Raw genomic sequence first — 20,579 nt, forward strand, 5'->3', positions numbered from 1 at the left:
ATTATGCAGAAGAAAACAAATAATTAGCTTGAACGGTTACGGTATTCTGCATTGCTGATAGTCATCTTTGAAATACATGCAAAATGACTGCAGGTACAACAGACAGGAGCTTTAGTCTATTTCTGATCATTTTAACTACTGTGAAGCCACTCACACACATTCCATAACCAGAACATCACTTTGGGTAGCAACCTGGAAATCTGGCCTAGGGGTCCTGAGGTAATCTGTTCCATTCACGTATTCTAAGAATGCGGTTTAGGAATAAAGTATTAGGTTTGCAACATTTATGTAAAACAAATAATGTGACACTGGAAAACAATAGTATTCATTTAACATAATGAGTTGCTATGCAATATGTTAGAGCCTCCCAGAGTGTAGATTATACAAATTTGAAAGCTGCATTTATTATTTATATCTCTTTCCCAGATAGGTGCTTACTCAGTAGGAAAACCAGGTTTAGCATACCAAATTTAAAGCTGTTCAGCAGATCCAAGGGCTTTTTCTTTAACTTACCACGCATGCAGCTAAACCATTTGTGTACATTTTAAACCTTTTTTTCCTTAGTAGTACTGAGAATATTTTAACTACCAGAAATAATAGAAATGAAATATGCATTGCATTAATAGCCAGAGACACTGAACTAAAGCTTGCATTTAAAAAAAATATATATTATTTAAAAGGTCTGTCTGGAAAAACACTTCATATTAAGTTGCCTTTCAGTATTCCAACAGGCTGACACCAGTTTGTAAGAAAGAGTCTTAGAGTAAATGTTAGGATATCCTGATATCTCCTCGGTTGAATTGATGAGGTTTTTTACTATAAATTATCTAATGAGTTTATGTTCCCAGCTGTACATAAGCACATGTCAAATTTTGCGAAAGAGTTTAAGATGGCTAAGGACTCACCTTCCATTAGGCCCTTGGCTGAGTAGGGCTAGTTTAGGAATCAGTAAGTAAAGGGGTCTTTTTGCATCATAAATAGCTTAAGAGGAATTTGGGGTGGTCTAGAAACCATGAGTTATTAGGAAAGTGCTTATAATGGGCATATCACTTGCTCCGAATCCTTTCTAACAACCTAGCCTGGACCCCCACACAATGGTGGGCACTGTCTGCCACGGGCCAAGTAAGTGCGCTTTTTGGCAAAGCCCACCCAGGGCACGGGCTCAGAATCCATCCTAGGGCCGGCCAACCTCTATAACCTGGTGTCACCTGATTCGGAGCCAGTGCATTTAATGCAGGAAGATCACTTACGACCGAGTTTTTCATCATGGCTTTGACTGTGAAGCCCTCAGAAAGCAGGGAGTGAGGCTGGTGCACCGGGAGCGGCTGTTGTGCCAGCAGCTTGGTCCTCTTCGGCATCTTGTCTGGGCATGTTTTTAAGCTCAGGGTCTCTTTTTCTGCCACCATCTTCCTAGAAAATGTCTGGTTCTCATAAAAACGTGTGGTAAAAGAATCAGTGGGTTTTACGGATGTGAGAAGGAGGTAGGGAAAAAATTGTAAAAAATAACGTTAATGGTAGAAATTCAACCCCTCGTAGTGCCCAGGTTGATCCAGGTGTTTGGCAGCTCCTAGGTGAAGGGAGTTGAGGGGAGGGGAGGGGCGGGAAGAGGGCTGGACCTTGGATGGGGCTACAACCAGCTTCCAAAGCTAAGTTTCCTGGTTGCTAAGCGACGCGTCAACACTGAGGCCGAATGGCCGCACCCCGCCGTGACGAAAGTTTTCTGGGCCTTAAACCGGAAGAGCTGCGGGCGGCTGGCCGCCGGCGGCGAGCCGAGAGAGGAAAAGCTGTGTGAAAACTACAACTCCCAGAAGGCGCGGGGCTGCGCGCCGTCTGCGCGTGCGTATTCCGGCTGCCAGGCGCGGGGAGGGAAGTCCTGGGCATTTTAACCTCGGAGAGCGCCGCGGGTGGGAGGCGCGCGCGGGCTACAGTTTGCGCGTAGACCCTTTCCAGCCCAGCAGTCTCCATCTGCCCAGTGACCATGATCGGTACGTGGTGCCTGTCAGGTACAGCCTCTCTGCGCCGCCATGCGCCCAGCTGTGGTGCCACTCCAGGCCTCGGACAACGGGGATCCCTGGGTGCCCACCGGTGCCAACTGTCAGTGGCAGGGTGGCAGTGTCTGTGCTGTCCTCAGCCAGCGCCGCCAGCGTCCCAATGCCCGCCGTGGTCCAGCGGAATAAGTGTGTCTGTCGTTCTAAGCCCCGACTCCGCCCCTGGTTTGACAGGCTCCCTGCTGAGGACAACTTTGTGAGGGAACCTGGTGTGCGCCTGCGCGCCTCCCTAAGTGAAGGCGGGGTCGCGCGACCCCACAGCGAGCGCACTGCCCCGCAGACCCGTGGGGGTCCGTGGGAAGGCCCCGTGGAAGTACTTCCCCCCTCCCCCGCTTTCCGTCCCTCAGGGCGCCTCGGCGGCTGTCTTCCAGTTTAGGACAGACGGACGGTGTAGTCTGCACCCACTGTCTGTGGGACTCGAGGGGAAACCCTAGCGGAGCGTTAAACTCGAATGGGAAGCACCTGGTGATGATGGTCGGGCTCATCAGAGATTCGTTCAGAAGAATTTAACCTTCTTGTTCCCTCGAATTTTTTCTTTTAAATCTCTCATCGGAGGTCTGAAATGAAAGAATAATTAAGAGTAAATAATAAGTAAACCTTTTTGCATGATGAATTAACGATTCATCATGCAAAATTATTTTGTTCTCGAACACAAAATGACCCAGGTGCATTATTGGGAGTAAAGCTGTGGAAGTGGCTATTGGAATTGTTTATAAACACTAAAATGTACAACATTAGCAAAATTCCTCTATTTCAGGATTGTTAAGCCAATGCTATTTTAAGGGTTATCTCTGAAAATTAGTGGGAATGTTTAGTGTGATTAGCAAGCGTTGCTTCTCAGTGCCCACCATGGTTTACTATGTAGGTTTTGGGAATTTATTGTGACGGACACTTGCTCTAGAATATGTATTGGCTTGGTGAGCTTATTAGGAGATCATTCCTGATGCCTGCCATTTAACACTTTTGACTACAACAAGTGCTTTCGAAGTCAGATGTCGTCTATCCAGAAAGATGAGAGGTGGATTTTTAAAGTGTGTGAGCTTCTATGCACTGATAAGCGCTTCTTAAGTCTTTTATTTATTAAATTAATGTTAACATGTAAAACATTCTACCTACTACTGGGTGAATCACGCCAGTTAACAGACGCTGCCTTTGCAGCGATGGTAGAAACCAAAGGATGTTGTCAGGTTTTCTTAATTTTCTAGCGTGGCATGATTTTTTAAAGTTACCAAGTTAAGAAAAAATGTATACATTTTAATGAATCTTTTGAGTCTTTTTAGGTGACAGTTACACAAGATCCACTTGTGAGCACAAATTTGAATCAAAACCAAGTAGAAGAAATTTTTCAAAATCCTTGCCGTCAGTCTTCTACAGAAAAAAAAGTTTACCTTATTTTGAAGACAGTTGTGCAAATGCTATTTTAATTCAACTTAACTAGTGCGTGGAAAATTTTAAAAGACATAAATTTGTGGTAAAGCTATATAAAGACAGGGACTTAAGATCTAAAAATCATCACTAAATTCTAAATTGTTATCTAATAAATGGCTCTATAACTATTAGGATGAAATATGCTTATGCAGTTTTGTTTAGTTTTTACTTGGGATTTCGGAACACAAGAGGGAATAGTGATCTTTGGATGTGATGATTAGACAGCTCTCAATAACTGCTATTGACATGAAGACTAAGGTAGATTTTTAAGAATGTTCTTTCATTCTCCAGCTGTTCTTCATCATGCAGTGCAAGTAAGTGTGTTTTACAACATAAATAATTAAACCCATGCCCCAGCGTACGAAAAGTACCTTACCCATAACAATCATGAGTACAGTGTGCAATGAATTATTTTATATAACGAGTTGCATTGCCTAAATCTGTCGGTGGGCACATTTTAATAAAAATCTTAATTGTCCATTTTGGGCCTGGTTATGTTGAATAGTGGTAAAGGTAAGTGAAAATGGAAGCAATTGAAGGGAAGTCTTACAGTGATGGGTTTTCTGTTTCCATGACTAAACTTCAGAGCCAGGAAAGGTGTTACAGCTTATACCCAGTGATCAGCTGGAGATCAAATGATATGTAACTATATATTGAGAATTGTTGTGTTGTGTTTTTTTTCCTATTTAAAGACCTGTGCTACTCAGAACTTGCCCCTTTCATGCCTGTGCTCTCTTTAATTGCTATACCTTCTTTAATGCAAATAGTACTCTTCCACTTTATGTAACTCTTGGGTCACTTTTGAGGAAATGAGTTACTTGGTAGAATAGGAGTAAGATATTGCCTCTTTACCAATAAAATTACCTTCCTTTTCCTTTTTAAACCCCAGATTTCCTTCTTGGCACTGAGACTGTTTCAAATGCACTTATATTTCTCACTTGGATAATGATTGATTTGTTAAATGCCCTGACCCAGACAGCTACAGAAACATAATTTAATTGAAGTCAGTGAAAAATTATGACTTTGTGAGAAGTATGGAGAAGGATTTCAAGATAATATAAAGCAGAATGGAAAAACCTTAAGAAAATTCAACTTAGGAAATATAACTTTTGGCATCTCTGTTAAAAATATATTTCAACCTTTTTAAAAATTAGCAATTCTTCGTGTTTAAAAATTGAATTTTAATGGTGATATTTGTGGTATATTCTAAATCTCCTCTAGAACTGGACTGGTATTTGAGTAGTATCAGATATTGAAGTGCATCGATATATGTGCAACATTGTTGCTAGTATTAAATTCAACCTGTTACTCTTTAAGAAGATTTTTGATACATTAAAAAAAAACAATAATTAGAACGTAGTCTCTTCTGTACCTTGTTTAACTTAACATCTCTTAGAAACTTACATATCTGCATGTGCAAGTCTACCCCATGGTAATTCCCGCCCAGTCTTTTATTTTATGGATGTACATAAAGCATGCAAATACTCTTCAATAAATGAGCATTCAGTAAATTTATAGACAATTGCTACCATCAGGAATATTTGTGTTTGTATTTTATTTGCATAAGTGTGTATATATGTAAAGTAAGAACTTGATATTACAATTTCTGGGTTTTGTAGACAGAGGGTTTGTAGATTTTGGATTTGCAAGGTATTTCCAAATTGTTCTAAAGTAAGTCCCCTTTTTTACACTCCTGTCTGTCACAGCAGGGTAGCTAAGAGCTGCCTTGCCCCTCTGGCTGAAAAATTACAGAAAGATATTCTCCCCAGAGCACCTAGTGGATTTCCTCTCTCTTCCTAGTTGCTCTCCCCACAGGTTTAGTGCCTTTGAGCAATGCACAAGCTACACAACTGTCCTGGGTGGTTCTGACCTTCCTGACAGTGTGTATAAGAGAGCCCATTACCCCAGTGTCCTATAAAAATATTTTTATTTTTGCCTTCATAGATGAAAAACAGTCTATTTTAATTTTTAGAATAAATTTAAGAAGAAAAAGAAAACCCTCTCTCTTCTTATTTTATGATGCTTTATTTTCATGAAAGCAGATCCATTAATTGAGCACCTATTATGTTTCCAGTACTGCTCCAGGTGTCAGGGATTCATGAGAGAAAAAAACAGGAACCAATGCCCTGCCATCATGAATGTGCAGCCTAACTTTACTATTTGCCCACAAACCTACATATTTGTTTTAAAGCTTGTTGTGGTGAATTTTAAAGTCTCAGAATTTATATTTCTGGTTGAATATACTGTGTACTGCTACTTGCCCTGACATGTCAATAATTTTAGATGAAGAATGACCCATTCTTCATTATAAGTTCCCAGAGGAGGCTCTAAAGCTTTTGTTTATGATGAGGTAGAATTATGTCACAAAAGAAGTTCTACTAAATTTTTGCATAGAATATTTTGCATAATTATATACAGTCCTTTGGGTCCAAAGGCTCTCAAATGATGATCTATGCCCCTTTGAATTTTGGAACTATGTCTAAGGATTTTTTTGAAGTCTGCATTTTTTTTTTTTTTTGAAAGCTCATAGCTTCATTGCTTGAAATGGGACAATGAAGGTACTTTGTATTAAGATAACGCAAATCCATTTCTGCCTCCAAAGCTTCTTTGAAAAATGAAAAAAAAAAAAAAAAAACTCCTTACTTCGAAATGCTTCATATTCATGGAAGCAGTTTCAATGCAGAATACTTTATTCTGTTAGCTTTTAGTTCTTTGATCAATGAAAATTGTTTCTTACCTGCTGTTTCTTCAGCCTTTAATTGTGGCCCGGTGCTTATTCAGTGTTTCTGTTTTAATTTGCATTTAATGAGCTCATTTGAAATGCTTCTTTTGTAGTGATCTGAATGGTTTCTCTCTTAAGTCTTGTAATATTAAAGAAAGAGATTCATGTGACAGCTGGCTGATTTATGGTGCAGCCCCCCTTCCCGCTTGTTTACTTCATCCTGTAGGAGAAAATCTTGGTTAAAAGGAATTGCAGCAATCCAACTCTTTCCCCCAGTGCTGTGTCCTAATTACCTAGGGCTTCCACCAGGTTATTCCAATATCAGTTTTCACTAAATAGAAAACTTTCTCCCTTGAATTAGTATGTATTTCAATTCACAAACATGATTTTGGTGGTCTCTTTTCTGTTGCTTACCTTATTCTCTTCGAAAACTTTAAATTTATTTGTGTTCCAAAAATAACCTGTATTTCCCTCTTTGCTATGCGGCACAGGACACTTAGCGTTCTCTTCATAGATTCTCTCTAAGAGGAGAGGTCGGCTGGCTGTAGCAGGGACTACCGAGTGACCCAGCCGAGTACAGAGCAGACTCGCTTCCTCTGCGGTATTTTGTGTAGCTCAGATGCCTGGCCACGTACTGAGAGCACGGAAACAGATGTCTGTATTTTTAAGAGTATTGATGGGGTCTTGATGATTTCTCCAATATTCTTTGTCAGGCATTGGGTCAGGTGGTGCTATGAGGAGAGCTCCACTTGGGTGGTGCATGTGTATATATTGTCTGTGGGGAAGGGACACAGAGAAATATAAAACACAATATCTGTAATTTCAAAAGTCTTTCACCAAAAGTCATACGGCCCCCAATGAGTTTGTGATATAGTTGGACTGATAAGACATATTTAGGGCAAGGGCTTGACCATCTTCCCAGCAGAAGCAGAGTAATTAGAAAGATATGTGTCCATATGAATACACATACATCATCACACCATGGTTTTTCAGGTCTCTTTTCTGTCGCTTACCTTATTCTCTTAGCTCTGAATGCCTTTCCGTAGTACATTTGGGAACTACTATTCATTCTTCAAGATCCATTCCAAATGCAACCAACTTTATATGAAGTTTTCTGTAAACTCTCCACCAGTGTATCACCTCTCACCCATTTCTCAGTCTGAACCAATTAGCTCCTCCTTTAGAATCTACCACAATTTTAGCAACTACTGTGTTTCCCTGAAAATAAGACCTAGCCGGACAATCAGCTCTAATGCGTCTTTTGGAGCAAAAATTATTTTACTATAATAAAATATAGTAAATATTTATTATAGTAAAATAACTTTTTATTATTTTTATTATATTTATTTATTTTATATATTTATATATTTTTTATTTATTTTATTGTGTTTATTATAAAAATTTTTATTTTATTATTTTATTTTATTTATTAATCTCTTATTAATTTTTGCTCCAAAAGGCACAATTTTTGCTCCAAAAGAGCTGATTGTCCGGCTAGGTCTTATTTTCGGGGAAACAGGGTTCTATTTGTGAGGCCCATGCTCATAGTATAGAAAGTGTACAGAAAACTAAAGGCTTGCAATCTAAATAGGAAGTACCATGATAAACATTTATACCGGGAGCACTGGAGAGGACCCCTAAGAGCCTAGGGGGGTCCGCTGTTTCCAGTTGATCAGAAGACAAGTGGGAATTAACTAGATGATGGCAGCATCCTAAACTGGGGGGAAGGCAGAGCTGCGGTTTGGGGTGGTGGTGAGGGAAGAACGGAATGGAGGGCATGTGGGGAGGCCAGGGCCAGAGGAGGAGGCTGCCGCCAGGCCAGACACCTGGTAGGTGAGCAGTGTCCGGAGGGCGGGTTTTTAGTAGGCGGCAAGGAGGAGTTGCTGAACCATTGCACACACAGGAGCGCTGTGAAGGGGTCCTGTTTTGAAAAGGTGTCTGTGGCAGTAATGGAAAGCTGCTGTAAAGTGCCAATAGTGCCACGAAGTCCAGGTGACCATTAGTGACTTCTGTTTTCTCTCAAGTAGGAGGTGATCATCCACTGAGTGACAGGGCAATTGTGGCGTAGGAGGTGGCTTTTCTCAGGGTGATGGCACTGATTTGATATGCCATTCACTCATCTCTGATCGAGGACCATATTTCTAACAGAAATGTTCTTATTGTTGTAGAAAGTATTATCTTTTATCGACAGGTATGCTTTTTTTTTTCATGCTTCGAAAGCTTTAAATTTATATGTGTTCCAAAAATAACCTGTATTTCCCTCTTTGCTATGCGGCACAGGACACTTTGTGTTCTCTTCATAGATTCTCTCTAAGAGGAGAGGACGGCTGGCTGTAGCGGGAGCTACCAAGTGACCCAGCCGAGTACAGAGCAGACTCGCTTCCTCTGTGGTATCTGCGTAGCTCAGATGCCTGGCCACGTACTGAGAGCACGGAAACAGGTGTCTGTATTTTTAAGAGTATTGATGGGTTCTTGATGATTTCTCCAATATTCTTGTGAGATGTGAACAGGGTCCCCTAAAAAAGGGAAGCGTGAGAGCCCTTGATACTGGAAGAGAAAAATATCGGTATGTACAATATATGGCAACTTTACCAATTCCTCAAATCCCCACCCTCATTCAATTAGGAAAACAATGAATGATTACAGAAACTAATATTGGTGTTCCAATTGAGATGTTTTCATTATTTATCTATATAATTGATGAACATACCAGTTATTCCTGTTATTAAATGTTTTTGACTTTCAATGCATAAATCAGCTGATCTGAGATGAAGCCCTTTGTAACTAACTACATAGTGATGTTTTAAGCTTATTGTACAGAGCAGATCCATTTTTCGGAACATGGAAAGACAGGAATTACACATCTGAAAGGCACTCTGTACTATTAGTAACATGGAGAAATAGGACTGGAAGTTTGTAATGTCTGTGTTTCTGATGTGAACCTTTGGTTTAGCGTCCAACCTGTACTCCCCCTTTTCTCCTCAGTCCTTGATTTTCTCAGACGCTGGCATTTTAACATTTCATCCATCATCTCACAAGAGCAGCTGGTGTCTGCATAATTAAGAGGTGAGCACTTTCTTTGCTTGCCACTGGGGTTTCTTCCAGGCTTGACTGTTGGTTATGAAAGTGACTGAGAGTCATGACCTGGAATGTCATGAGTAAACAGACCAGGAACCACGTGGCTCCTCTCTTGTCTTCAGTAAAACTGTTCGTAGGCTCAGGCTCTACATTTTGCTTTCAAAAGAATCTGGTCCTGATTACAACTTTTCTTTCCTTAAGCCAGAGTTCTGGGGAGTGATGAACTTTGGGCTGGCCAGAGGACGGGCGAATAGTTAGGCTGCCTGCCTGGGCAAATAAAGGTTTGTGAATAATGATTCATGCTCTCGGTCTCCTCTCCACCCTTGAACTCTAGCTCGGAGTCCTTTTCAGCTCCCTGGCGTGTCCTTGGGGAGAGAGAGGGACAGATTTAAGCACACCTGAGGCAGCATTCTGTGAGGGGCTTCTCATTTGGGCTGCGGACCACAAAGAGTATAGGACGCAGATCAGCTGGCAGTCGCCGGCTGGTGGTTTGGGTGGTGATGTGATACCTAAGACGTTTTTAAGTGAAGATGCCAGAATTCACAGTATTGGATAGGAATAGGCTGTGTTTTACTGTGCCGTCAATTTGAACATAATTATACAGTACAAACAGTGGAGATCTGATATTTTGCTTCCTGCTCTTGTTCATTTAGGAAATGGTGAAATCCCAGCCAGTGATAAAGGGGATTTCTTCTTTTATCATGGTCTAGAGTTTTCTTCTTTACTGTCCATTTTGTGTATGTATGTGGCAGATGCAATTTCTCATTACATGCAAAGTTTCTATTAAATGTAGTTTCAAATGTGTTGATTTTTTTCCCCATCAGCTTGATTTCAAGGAAATCACCAAATAATCTTATACTAAGTGTATGACGCTAGAGCTTTATACTGGGTCTATATGCTTGTCTTTATTCCCTGGCAAGTACCGGGCATCACAGCACTCACTGCAGAACGTTTTATAACTCTTTTTATTTGGGGGGGTGGAGGTTCTCAAATAATTTTTATTTGGGGCTTAACATCTAAGGAATTTCTCTGGTGAGTCTAGTCACGGTTGTCACAATTCTTTGTGTATAAATTTATTAAAAATGCCTCTGTCTTCTGCAGCCAATTTAATTATTTAGTGCTCAGAAGAGGACAAGTTAGGCTGGTAAAGTTAGTTAGAGAAGGGGTGGTAACGCCATGTGAAGTCAGATCTCTGGAGGTGACATAACTTTTTTTTGTCCTCAAGCAATGATGGCAACAGGTTGACAAAAATTAATGACCTAAGACTGATAAATATGTGTGAATTCTTCAATACTTGAGAAATATTTTTTAAATATTTAATGTAAGAGCTTAGTTACCATAAGTATAAACTCGATAGCATTAGTTGACATTTGCATATGAAAAATATTGGGAGGTTTACCCCCAAATCATTTTCTTTGGGTTGTGGAATTTTTTTTCATTGTGGTTTTCTATGTTTTTCAGATATTCAACATGAAGCATATAATATTTTGGAAATACAGAAATTCAATAAATGTTATAAACACAATCTTAAGCATAGGACAAATGCATCACCATTGTAATATATGTAGATCTGATTATATTTTTGTGACAAATTATGTCAGGTAAATTACTGGTGGTAGCATCAAGAAATCTCATGTTTTGGTCATAAAAGTGGTGTTTCCTGGAAAACAAACATTACCACAATAATATCACTAACTTTTTGCAGTAATGTTACATACTACTTAGACATGGCTCAGTAACTATATTAGTTTCCTGTTGCCGCTGTAATAAACTACTGCAGGTTTGGTGGCTTAAAACAATGCAGAATTATTCCTTACAGTTCTGGAGGCCACAAGTCCAAAGAGGGTTCTAAGGGGCCAAAATTAAGGTGTTGGCAGGACTCGTTCCTCCGGGAAGCTCCGGTGGAGACTCCTCTTCCACTTCTGCAGACACCTTCCTGGCTCCTGGCCGCCTTGCTCCCATCTCTGTTTCTGCAGGCCCGTTCTTTTCCTTTGCTGTAATCAAATCTCCCTCTGCCTCCCTCTTCTAACCACACTTGTGTTCACCTTTAGGCACCAACAAGATAATCTCCCTTAATTAATCGCATCTGTGGAAGTCGCTTTTTGTCATGTAAGGTTCGCACGTTTCATGGATGGGGACATGGACATCTGGAGGAGGTGCTGTCCAGCCAGCTGACCACAGTTCCCATTAAGTCTGTCAGCACTTGAAAGCGGGTTTTGGCGTGCCTTACACTGAAGTAAGGGCGACAGATAGAGGGCATCAGATTTACAGTGATACTACCCGATTTCGCCTTTTCTGAGGCCATTTAAAGGCAGTGCAGTCATGTTACACATGAGGGATCAAGTGTGTGTGTGTTTGTGTGTGTGTGTGTGTGTGTATTAGTTCATACGCTGGCCAAGGATGTAACTCAAGTGTTAAGGTAGTGTTTCCAGGTGGCAAAAGACCATGTGGCTCCACACCAGGTCCCTGACGGTGGGGTACGCGGGGGATTTGCTGAGCATGTTGCTTATTTGTACCCTGGAGAGCCCCAGAAGATCCATCATGCCTTTGACAGGAAATATTGGGTTGGTGCAAAAGTAATTGAGGTTTTGCAATTTTTAACCTTTTAAACCACAATTATTTTAGTACCAACCTAATAGGACTTCACGCAGCAACACGTGATCAGGCAAAGCAGGAGCAAATAACCATTTTATGAGTATTTTGGATTCTGATTGGCCAGTTCACTATGAATGTTAGATAAAATGCTCCTGGGAATACTTTAACATTGTCTTGCCCTTCGTAAGTAATAACTAATCTGGCTAGGTTGAAAATTACACAGTTTTAAATAAATTCTAGTAAAGTTATGAAGGACAAAAGAGAACAAAATTGTGTAGCTTAATTTGCTTCATTTGTTTTAAAGGTGTCAGTGCAGAATTTGGTTTCATGAGGCAGTTTTAGCTGAAATATTTGGAAAATATTTCATCACACATTGTTAGTGCAGTTAGGAGAAACTCTAAAGGAAATATGGGATAAATTTTTAAAATAGATGCAGGATTTGATTTGTAAGAAAAGAAAAAGTTCATTTTATATTGGAAAAAAGAAGTCAGAAAATAAATGTTAAATTCAACAAACATTTATTGAGACTGTAAGTTACAGGACCTGTGACAGGCACCGATTCTGCATATCTAAGTGTGGACGTGGCAATTTAGTAAAGATGCTGTGCACCCAGCAAAATAACGAGCCACAGGAAGGGGAGCTGTCATGGAAGCATGTTTGCTTGTATGACAAAGCGGGGGCCCCTCCGGAGCAGACATGGGATTTGAGCTGGACCTTCTGGGCTGACTGGTCTCCTGAGCAGAGAAATAAGAAAATGCAGGAGCGAGACATGGGGCCTTGGAAGCAGACCCTGTGTCAGGGAAGGAGGAAGAGTTGACAGGGACAGAGGATGAGGAGCGTGGAGAAGGAAGTGAGGCGGGATCAGGGTGATGAGGGTGGGGGCCCAGCCATGGCAGTTTCGCTGCAGTTGCGTTTTGCTGTGAGGAATGAGGGACGCACTTGGTCTCAACGCCAGCAATATTTTTAGAAAGCTAGCTTTGGCAGCAGGGCTATGTTGAATCTCACTCATTTATTTTTGTAGCATAGAAATTATGACAATACTAATGTGGTCTTTTCCAATTTAATAAAGAGAAGCAGGTCTGCAACAATGGACGCCCTGGCCTGAATCCTAAGGCCCATTTGGGCAGAGGAAGCAAACGTTAATGAATGCAGTGGTCAGTGGCAGGGGACGTAACTTGTTCAATCAGGGCTCCTTTAAGACAATAAAATATGGCAGTGCTTGTGGCTGGCAGTGAGACATGAATTCAAATATGAAAAGAAAGAAAATTGGCAGTGGCTAACTTTAACTCTTGAGTCTATTGCACTACTTTCCTCCTTAGAATCTTTAAGCTGTTAGGACAGAGACTCTGAGCCCCAGAATAAAGAGATCCTTCAAAAGGTTTGTGTACTTCAGATTGTTTTGACAGGATCATTTTCCTGCTAAGGTTTAAAGATCTAATCTCATTCCCTTTTAATGTTGTGTGTTTACATGTCCACGTCCTTGAGGGAAGAAGTTTGCTTTGTACTTAATAAGTAATTATTGAATAAGCGAAAGTATGAATCAAAGGAGAGGAGACCATTGTCTGACCCCTTGTTTTGTCTTCCCCAATCTCCCTTCCTGGGTCTGCAGTCGGAAGTACTCAGAAGAATCCAAGCTCTACTGATATTTGCTGTGGGGGTGGGGCCTCCCTGCGTTTATCTTTGTGGCCTCCAGGCCCAGCATTCTCCCAGTAAGTGTTGAAATGGATGGAATCATTAATACATAGAGGTAATAACTACTGTATGGTTTGATTTGGGTATATACTAAGTATATTAAAATACTTCATATTCTGAGAGATGATTCATTTATTTTAGGAGAGAGATTTTGGTCTGTTACATTTTCCTGTGCAAAAATTGATGCTCCCACAGCACGAGGACTTTTTTCTCCCCCCTCCCCTCACCGCCCCATCCTTTCGTGTTTCTTACTGCCTCTCTGACGCTTGCCCTTAGAGGGAAGCCATTACGTTATTTTAATTCTGGAATGAGCCGAGATTTTCAAGTGGTTGTTCTATGAGGGCTATTTAGAGTATAAATCATTCGGATGCACTCTTCCACCTTTAGCATTGGACTTGACAACAAGAGTATTTTTGCTTCACTGGGGTCTGTATTTACTTGTTTCCCTAATGCAACTTTTCTCCATGGAGTACTCGCAGTAGAAACATATGCTCAAAGCTTCAAAGTAATTACAATATCACTAAAAGCTTCATAATCACATTACTGAAACTAAACGTTAAAAAATTTGATTTTCCTTGATGCAATCATTTCAATTTAATTTCAGGCTACTGCATGATTGATTGAGGACCTGGCAGGCCAAAGTCAGGGAGTGTTTGTAGTGCCTAAAGCCTTGCACAGAAAACTTCAAGGCAATTTAATTTGGGTAGGAATTCATTTTAATTATTCTGAGGGGTTTTTCTTTTTTTAGTGGAAAAAATAGATTTGTTTTCATGCTCTTAGTGTTTGACTGGCTCTGATATCATTCATACGGTCTTTTCCTGGAGTGTTCGCACAGCCCCTCTTTTCACCCTGCTAAGATTAGACTCTGGATGATGGAAAAGTTCTGAGTTCTAAAACAAAGAACTAAAGTCTGATCTTTATCGTAATTGTTCTAAAGATTTTCCTTCATGTGATACGTTTAAGGTTTTAATGTTTTTTTTGGTTTTTTTTTACATTATGGGTGATTTTGAAGTATTTGCATCTGATTTCCATAAGCAGGAACCACTCTAGCCTTTGTATCGTGCATTTCTTCTGCCTCCAGATAGTGCCAGAAGCATCCTTGTCCAGGAGGACAAACACTCTCCCTTTTCCTTATGGTTCACAGGGGGGCGGAGACATGGTCATCCATCAGATTCATGTCTATTATTCTCTAAAACCATTTATTTTTATTTTTAATGAATTGTGGAGACAAGTGAATATGAAATTACTTTCTGAAGCAATGTGAATTTTCCTAATTTTTTAGCACTGTTTGTTATAATCGTATATTACAAAGCAGTAAATCTAGAATACGTACTGATCACATTTGATACTCAGAAGTCTGGACATAACTCTGAAGTTGTTTAATGTTGGCTTTTATGACTCTACTTATAAATTGTTATTTCGTCCTCTTTCTTAAATTCTTTATTATTTGCTTTAAACAGTGAGTAAGTCATAGCTAATAGACAAATATTTTGCAATTAATTATACACAAATTACTTGATGACATTTGAGTCTTTTTATTACATTCCTGAAGGTGAATTTTGAACCCTAAGTACTTTGCTTTAGTAGGATTTTTGATACTGGAAAATAAAATATTTCTCAACTCTTTTTATTTTTGGAATCTGATATACTTTTCCTGTTTTCCTCCATCCCATTTGACCTAATTTTATAAATAATGTTTTTTTAGCCATTTTTCTGCCTCCATGAGGGTAAGCTTACTGTTTGGGTTAGTTGGAATTAAAAATATATGTATTGCCCATGGCTAGTAGCTTTCCTTCTTCATTCCCTTCACCACCCAGGTTATATCCCAAATCACCCTTCTCCCAAGAATATAACAATATCTCAAATACTTAACATATCTTCTCCACTGTATTATGTAGTGAAGTGGTAGTAAGAGTTCCCATTTATAAGGGTTTTGCTGTGGGGCAACTGAAGTGAAGAATTCCAGTTTTATGTGGAATTCCTATAGGACAACCCGTAGGTTTAGGTTCTAGAAGATAGGGAAGTGGTCCTGATTCTCACATTCATATATTAATGGTTTTCTCTTGTTTGCATCAAAGAATCTAGGATGAGTAGCTTCAACTTTAGGACATCTGTAAGTTCATATTTGCACATTAGGTATAGGGATGGTTGCCTGAATGGGACTTTGTGTCAGGTATCAGGTATCATTCAAGCGAGAGAGAAGCATGCTGGGTCTGCGAGTTGATTTTTACTCTACTTAAAAACTAAGTTTGCCTGTTAATGTGTCATGGGTACTGGCAGAAGATAAAGACTCATGGGTCAGAGCAAAGGACTTATTACTCATGGCACAACTAATTGCATAAGTATTATCATATTTACACCAGTGTTCTTTGCCCCCAGTTCCAAGGGGTGACAAGACATGGCCCAGGTGGATTCTGTGTAAGCAGCGGGTTTGCATTGCAGATGAGGTCCATTTATTGAAATTGAAGAATCCACCACTTTAAGAGCAAGCAGTAAGCAAATCTTCTCTTTTCCTGGGGATAAACATGATCTCGTTTCTTAAGGTTATCAGATGTGTAAACAACCCTGAGCAATACCCCAGGTAAAAGGGAAGTCAAAGCCATGCATTTTTGATCCACTCAGCAAGATATGCAGGAGACTGTGCCAGGCACAAAGAAAACTCTCTCTCCCAATAACCAACAATTTGTCCTATACAATCTTGACTGGTGACAAATTTTCACATAAGCATGTCACGCCGTGGTCACTCTGATTCATTGGGCCAACAGAGACTGGCACCAAATCTATTCGGCTTGTGTCATACAACATTTGATTTGAGCTGTGACCAATAGGATCCCAAACAGCAAGATGAGGCCAACTTGCAATATTGACTCCATCCGTCTGCCCGATCACGCACCCGCAGGGGCTCTGACTCAGCCTACAGCGAATGAATCCCAGGCAGAGACCAGTAGGTCTTCATTAAGTCTGTTATTTGTTACCACTCGTACAAGGAAGTTCGTAATGACTTGTTGATCTTTGGTGTGGTGCCAATAATAAGAGGGGGCAACAGGTGCTGCAGAAAGCAACTCTCGTGCCCAGTGGAGAGCCAGTTCACGGTCACTCTCCCCCATAGAGAGCTCAGGTCATGCCGGTTTGGCATTTGCTGCTACGCTTGAGTTGGGTCACCATTACACTGATTTGATTAAGCCACGTCCACAGTGTTATGAATCGCTGCAGTTTTGGTTGCCATACATGGTGCGACGTAAGGCTGCTTTGGAGTTAGGACAAGCATATGAATTTGTGTCAGTCAGACTAAAACACGGTTGTGGCGCCTGGGAGTTTGCACAGGTGTGAGGGAGAGGTCGATGTTTTGGAGCTGCTGTTGGTAGGGTCAGGTACAGCAGAACAGTTCAGGAAAAGCCAAGTCTACATGACTTTTTCTTGTTTTATAGCCCATGGATGGAGATGAGACGCTCAGAGGTGGGTCAGTGAGTCAGATTCCAGTCAGTATTGCTGCCCACTCACATGGATCATGTGACTGTTTCGCTAGGCTGAAGCACTGAAGTTAGGGGACTAGGAGAGCATTTGTCACACTCCCTCATGGCTCCTGGGATTTGAAGTCACCCTTCTACAAGCCTGGTGTATTGCTCTCTCTCCACAGCCATGATAGTAGTATGTCCCTTCCCAATAGCTCTAACTTTATGTTTTCCCCAATCATGCCCTAATTACATTCAAATTTTTTTGTCTGTAAGGATCAGGTGCAAGTGGGATAATGGAATTTTTACAAAATCTGCAGAGATTTATTATGTCCATCACTTTGGCCAATGTGGACGACTTGGGGAGCAGTGTACTTAACTCAATGACCCAAATGGTCATTATCTTTATGAACTAGAACCCTGTCAGTCCAACCCAAATAGCTAGTGGCTGAATAAAAAATATGTTTGACTCTTTCAGGACTCCATTTGATTGGGCTGCCGCTTGGAGGGTATCCCCATCGTCCTGGCCTGGGGTTCCCATCAGGGAAAGATAAATGCTTTGTGCCCAGGAATGACCATTTCAGGGCGAAATCTCAAATTTTCAATATCTGTCTATGTCCTTTCTTAAACTTTCTGGGGATGGTTACATGAGACCAAACTGCCTCAATAAGATGTGTATACCAAGAAGCCGTGAGAGAGGTAGAGTCAGAAATCTTTTTGATTGGATTTTCTGAGTACATTTACCTCTCAGTAATGCTCGGAACTTGAGGATGGTAAAGGTCATGAAATGTCTGTCGCTTTTATTGTTGGCCCATTGTTGAGTGGTCTTTATGGCAAAAGACACGCCATTGTCAGGATAAGATAGTATGGAAAGCTAAAAACATGACAGTTTCGAGCCACAATAGTGTTGTGAAAGTCAGCTGATTGGACAGTAACCTGAAAAAGTGTCAACAGTGGTAAGGCATGAGGGTTATCCCAGAATGAGAGTCACCTTGGTGGGAGTGGACCAGGCAAACACGGCCTCTTGCCTGCGAGACAGGCCAAGTTGGGCAGGAGTCGCAGTCTGACACTCAATGGTAGCCTCTGCCTCAGAAACCCCCTTACTTCATGCCCCATCCATGATGCTGGGTACGCTGCCATGTCTGGTGTGATGACGCGTCCAAGTAGTGGGGACAGTGATCTGGGCAGCGAATGGGCATCTGCACCAGTGACCCAGACGATGAGCGGCCACAATGTATTTCCACAGTGTGTGGCCCTGCAGAGGGCGTCATTAACGTACCAGCTGACAGTCTTTCAGATGGCAGAGCAGACAGACAGACACCCAGGCCATTGACAGTAGTCCGCAGGTCTGTAAAAACAGAAAATGCCTGCTGCTCAGAAGAATTGCCTAAGACAAGGGTGACAGCTTTCTGTGGGGACCACTGTCTGACTGGTCCTCACTGCACTTGGCCTTCCAGAGCTGTTGTTGGGGTTGGCTGGCTGCGGCTGTTCAGAGGAGCCGTCAGCTTCTGACTTAGCCAAACCACCAGTGAACTGGGCCCAGTCACTGAAAGAAACCCGTGAGAGCCCTGTGGGACCAGCAGATTTGTTTCAGTGGTGGAGTGGAGCATACAGTTCCCCTCAAAGGAGTAGCTGCCATTTTTTTTTCTTGTGAAGCTGAGATGATGCGAAGGGCAGACCAGCTGCACTCGAATGTATCATTTCCATTTGACCAGCAGGGCCGGATGGACCCTAACCCTCCTTAAGAATGGCGTCTGAGTGGACCTGCAGGAGCATGAGGGTGACCGGGCGTTTTCCATAAGAGTGTAGGTGCACGTTTATCGCTCCTTGTTAAACAAATGGACGTGATCGCTCCATCAGGGCGATGCGATTGTACTGGGAGATGAGCTTTCGTGGGCAGCCGGTCCTGGACATGAAAACCCCTTGTGACACTTACGGGGACTGTGAAGCCCAGCCGTGTAGCACGTTACTCCTTATACAACCACACGTGGAAGCCACAACCACACAGTGACTGAGCCGGAAGGGCTCCTCTCGCAGGGTTGCTGTAGCGACCCTTACCCGCCACACCCCTCCCTCCGCGGGAACAGGTGGGATGGGAAGTCGGGTTCCTGTATCCAGCAGAGCCCTAACAGTTTGAGTCCCTCTCTTGGCCATCGTACCAGACTGGTGTATGGCTTTCCGTACCCTCTGGGGACAGGAAGACCTTGGATCCGCCCAAACCATCTGTCTTAAGGCGCCTGAGCTCAGAGTAGAGGGCAAGACGGGTCAGGCAGTGGAGAGGAGACGCCGCTCTGTGTCAGTGAGCAAGGGACTTGCGCTGTTGGTTTCAAGCAGCCGCCCACATGGGGCTCAGGAAAAGGAACTCCTAATGTAGATGCTCCTGCCAGGACCATCAGCAGCCAGGTCATGGTTATAGTCACCACAGTGCAGCTTCCAGGACACCTTGGCTTAGCGCGCATGCGCAAAGCCTTTGGGGTAAAAGGCCTCCCTGCCCCGTTGTCATGGTAACAGCCCTCCCTCCACTGCACGGAGGGGAGTGAATAAGCAACATCTAGGTACCACTGGTGCAGCTTATTTCAGTCCTGCCTCTTTTCTGTGAGCCCCGTTCATTGACAGGATCCATGTTTCTCTCTCCTCACTTGGGTGAGAGCATTCACTCACAGACCTTGGGGAGTTTTTTCATACCGTGTTTCCCCGAAAATAGGACCTAGCTGGACAATCAGCTCTAATGGGTCTTTTGGAGCAAAAATTAATATAAGACCTGGTCTTAATTTACTATAATATAAGACGGAGGTCAATATAATATAATATAATATAATATAATATAATATAATATAATATAGACCTGGTCTTATATTAATTTTTGCTCCAAAAGACGCATTAGAGCTGATTGCCTGGCTAGGTCTTATTTTTGGGGAAACACGGTATATCCAACCCCAACCTATGGGTCTTGTTCCTTCTTTCAGAAAGCCGTGTTTCTGTCAGCATCCCCTCCTTTGCCCAAACTATCAGGTCTGAAATTTGATTTTACCCTCCTTTGAAACCAGTAATTGAGCCAGTTACTATTTCGTGGTGACTGACAGACAGGGGACTCCTGGGTCAGAGAAAAGGATGCTGTTACCCGTGGACCAGCAGCAGCATGAGCATGCTGGTATCAGTAGCCTTGCCCCCAAATCCTGCTGTCCAGATGGAAACCACGTACGCTGACAGTTTGCATGGCAACTGAGGAACTCTGAGCTAGGGGAATCCACTGCCTTTTTTTAACAAGCAGTAATCGAGCCTGCGTTTTGTCTAAGGGGAAAAGGTTGCCTTATCTCTCATCTGCAAAAGCATCCCTGAGAAATGGCCCAGGAGAAAAAGCAATCAGGCCCGTGCAGTCTTGGCGTACCCAGTAAATACATAGGATGCGCGAGGCCCGAGGAAGACTGCTTTCCCCACAAAGGCACATCTCTTTCTCGCGCCCGCTTGATGCTGTGTCAGAACAGGCAGTATTGTTTCTAGAGCTGCCCAGAATGGGATGGCCAGTGTTGAAGCTGAATAGCATGGGATATTCGATTTTTGGCC

At 42.0% G+C, this 20,579-nt stretch overlaps 2 protein-coding genes and 1 long non-coding RNA gene across 4 annotated transcripts in view; 1 reads left to right on the forward strand and 2 right to left on the reverse strand.

Moving 5' to 3' along the window:
- PACRG (parkin coregulated) overlaps positions 1-1,840 on the reverse strand; it is a 447,188-nt gene extending 445,348 nt beyond the window's left edge. The window contains exon 1 of the mRNA XM_019749820.3: positions 1,251-1,840. Within this exon, the coding sequence (XP_019605379.1) occupies positions 1,251-1,406 (156 nt within the window). The 5' untranslated portion in view covers positions 1,407-1,840. The remainder of the gene's footprint in view (positions 1-1,250) is intronic.
- PRKN (parkin RBR E3 ubiquitin protein ligase) overlaps positions 1,829-20,579 on the forward strand; it is a 1,116,534-nt gene continuing 1,097,783 nt past the window's right edge. For both annotated transcript variants that reach the window (XM_074333793.2, XM_088795206.1), the window contains exon 1: positions 1,829-1,985. In XM_074333793.2, coding sequence (XP_074189894.2) covers positions 1,979-1,985 — 7 coding nt within the window. In that variant the 5' untranslated portion in view covers positions 1,829-1,978. The remainder of the gene's footprint in view (positions 1,986-20,579) is intronic.
- LOC148758733 (uncharacterized) lies at positions 2,281-6,747 on the reverse strand. Its single transcript, XR_016020025.1, has 3 exons — positions 6,613-6,747; positions 6,214-6,418; positions 2,281-2,605 (listed from the first exon to the last, which is right to left on the reverse strand). It is a non-coding gene; the product is annotated as an uncharacterized LOC148758733 (long non-coding RNA).

This window comes from Rhinolophus sinicus, chromosome 2 (assembly GCF_057876585.1).
Source record: "Rhinolophus sinicus isolate RSI-liver-muscle chromosome 2, RSI-T2T, whole genome shotgun sequence".
NCBI classification, from domain to species: Eukaryota; Metazoa; Chordata; class Mammalia; order Chiroptera; family Rhinolophidae; genus Rhinolophus; species Rhinolophus sinicus.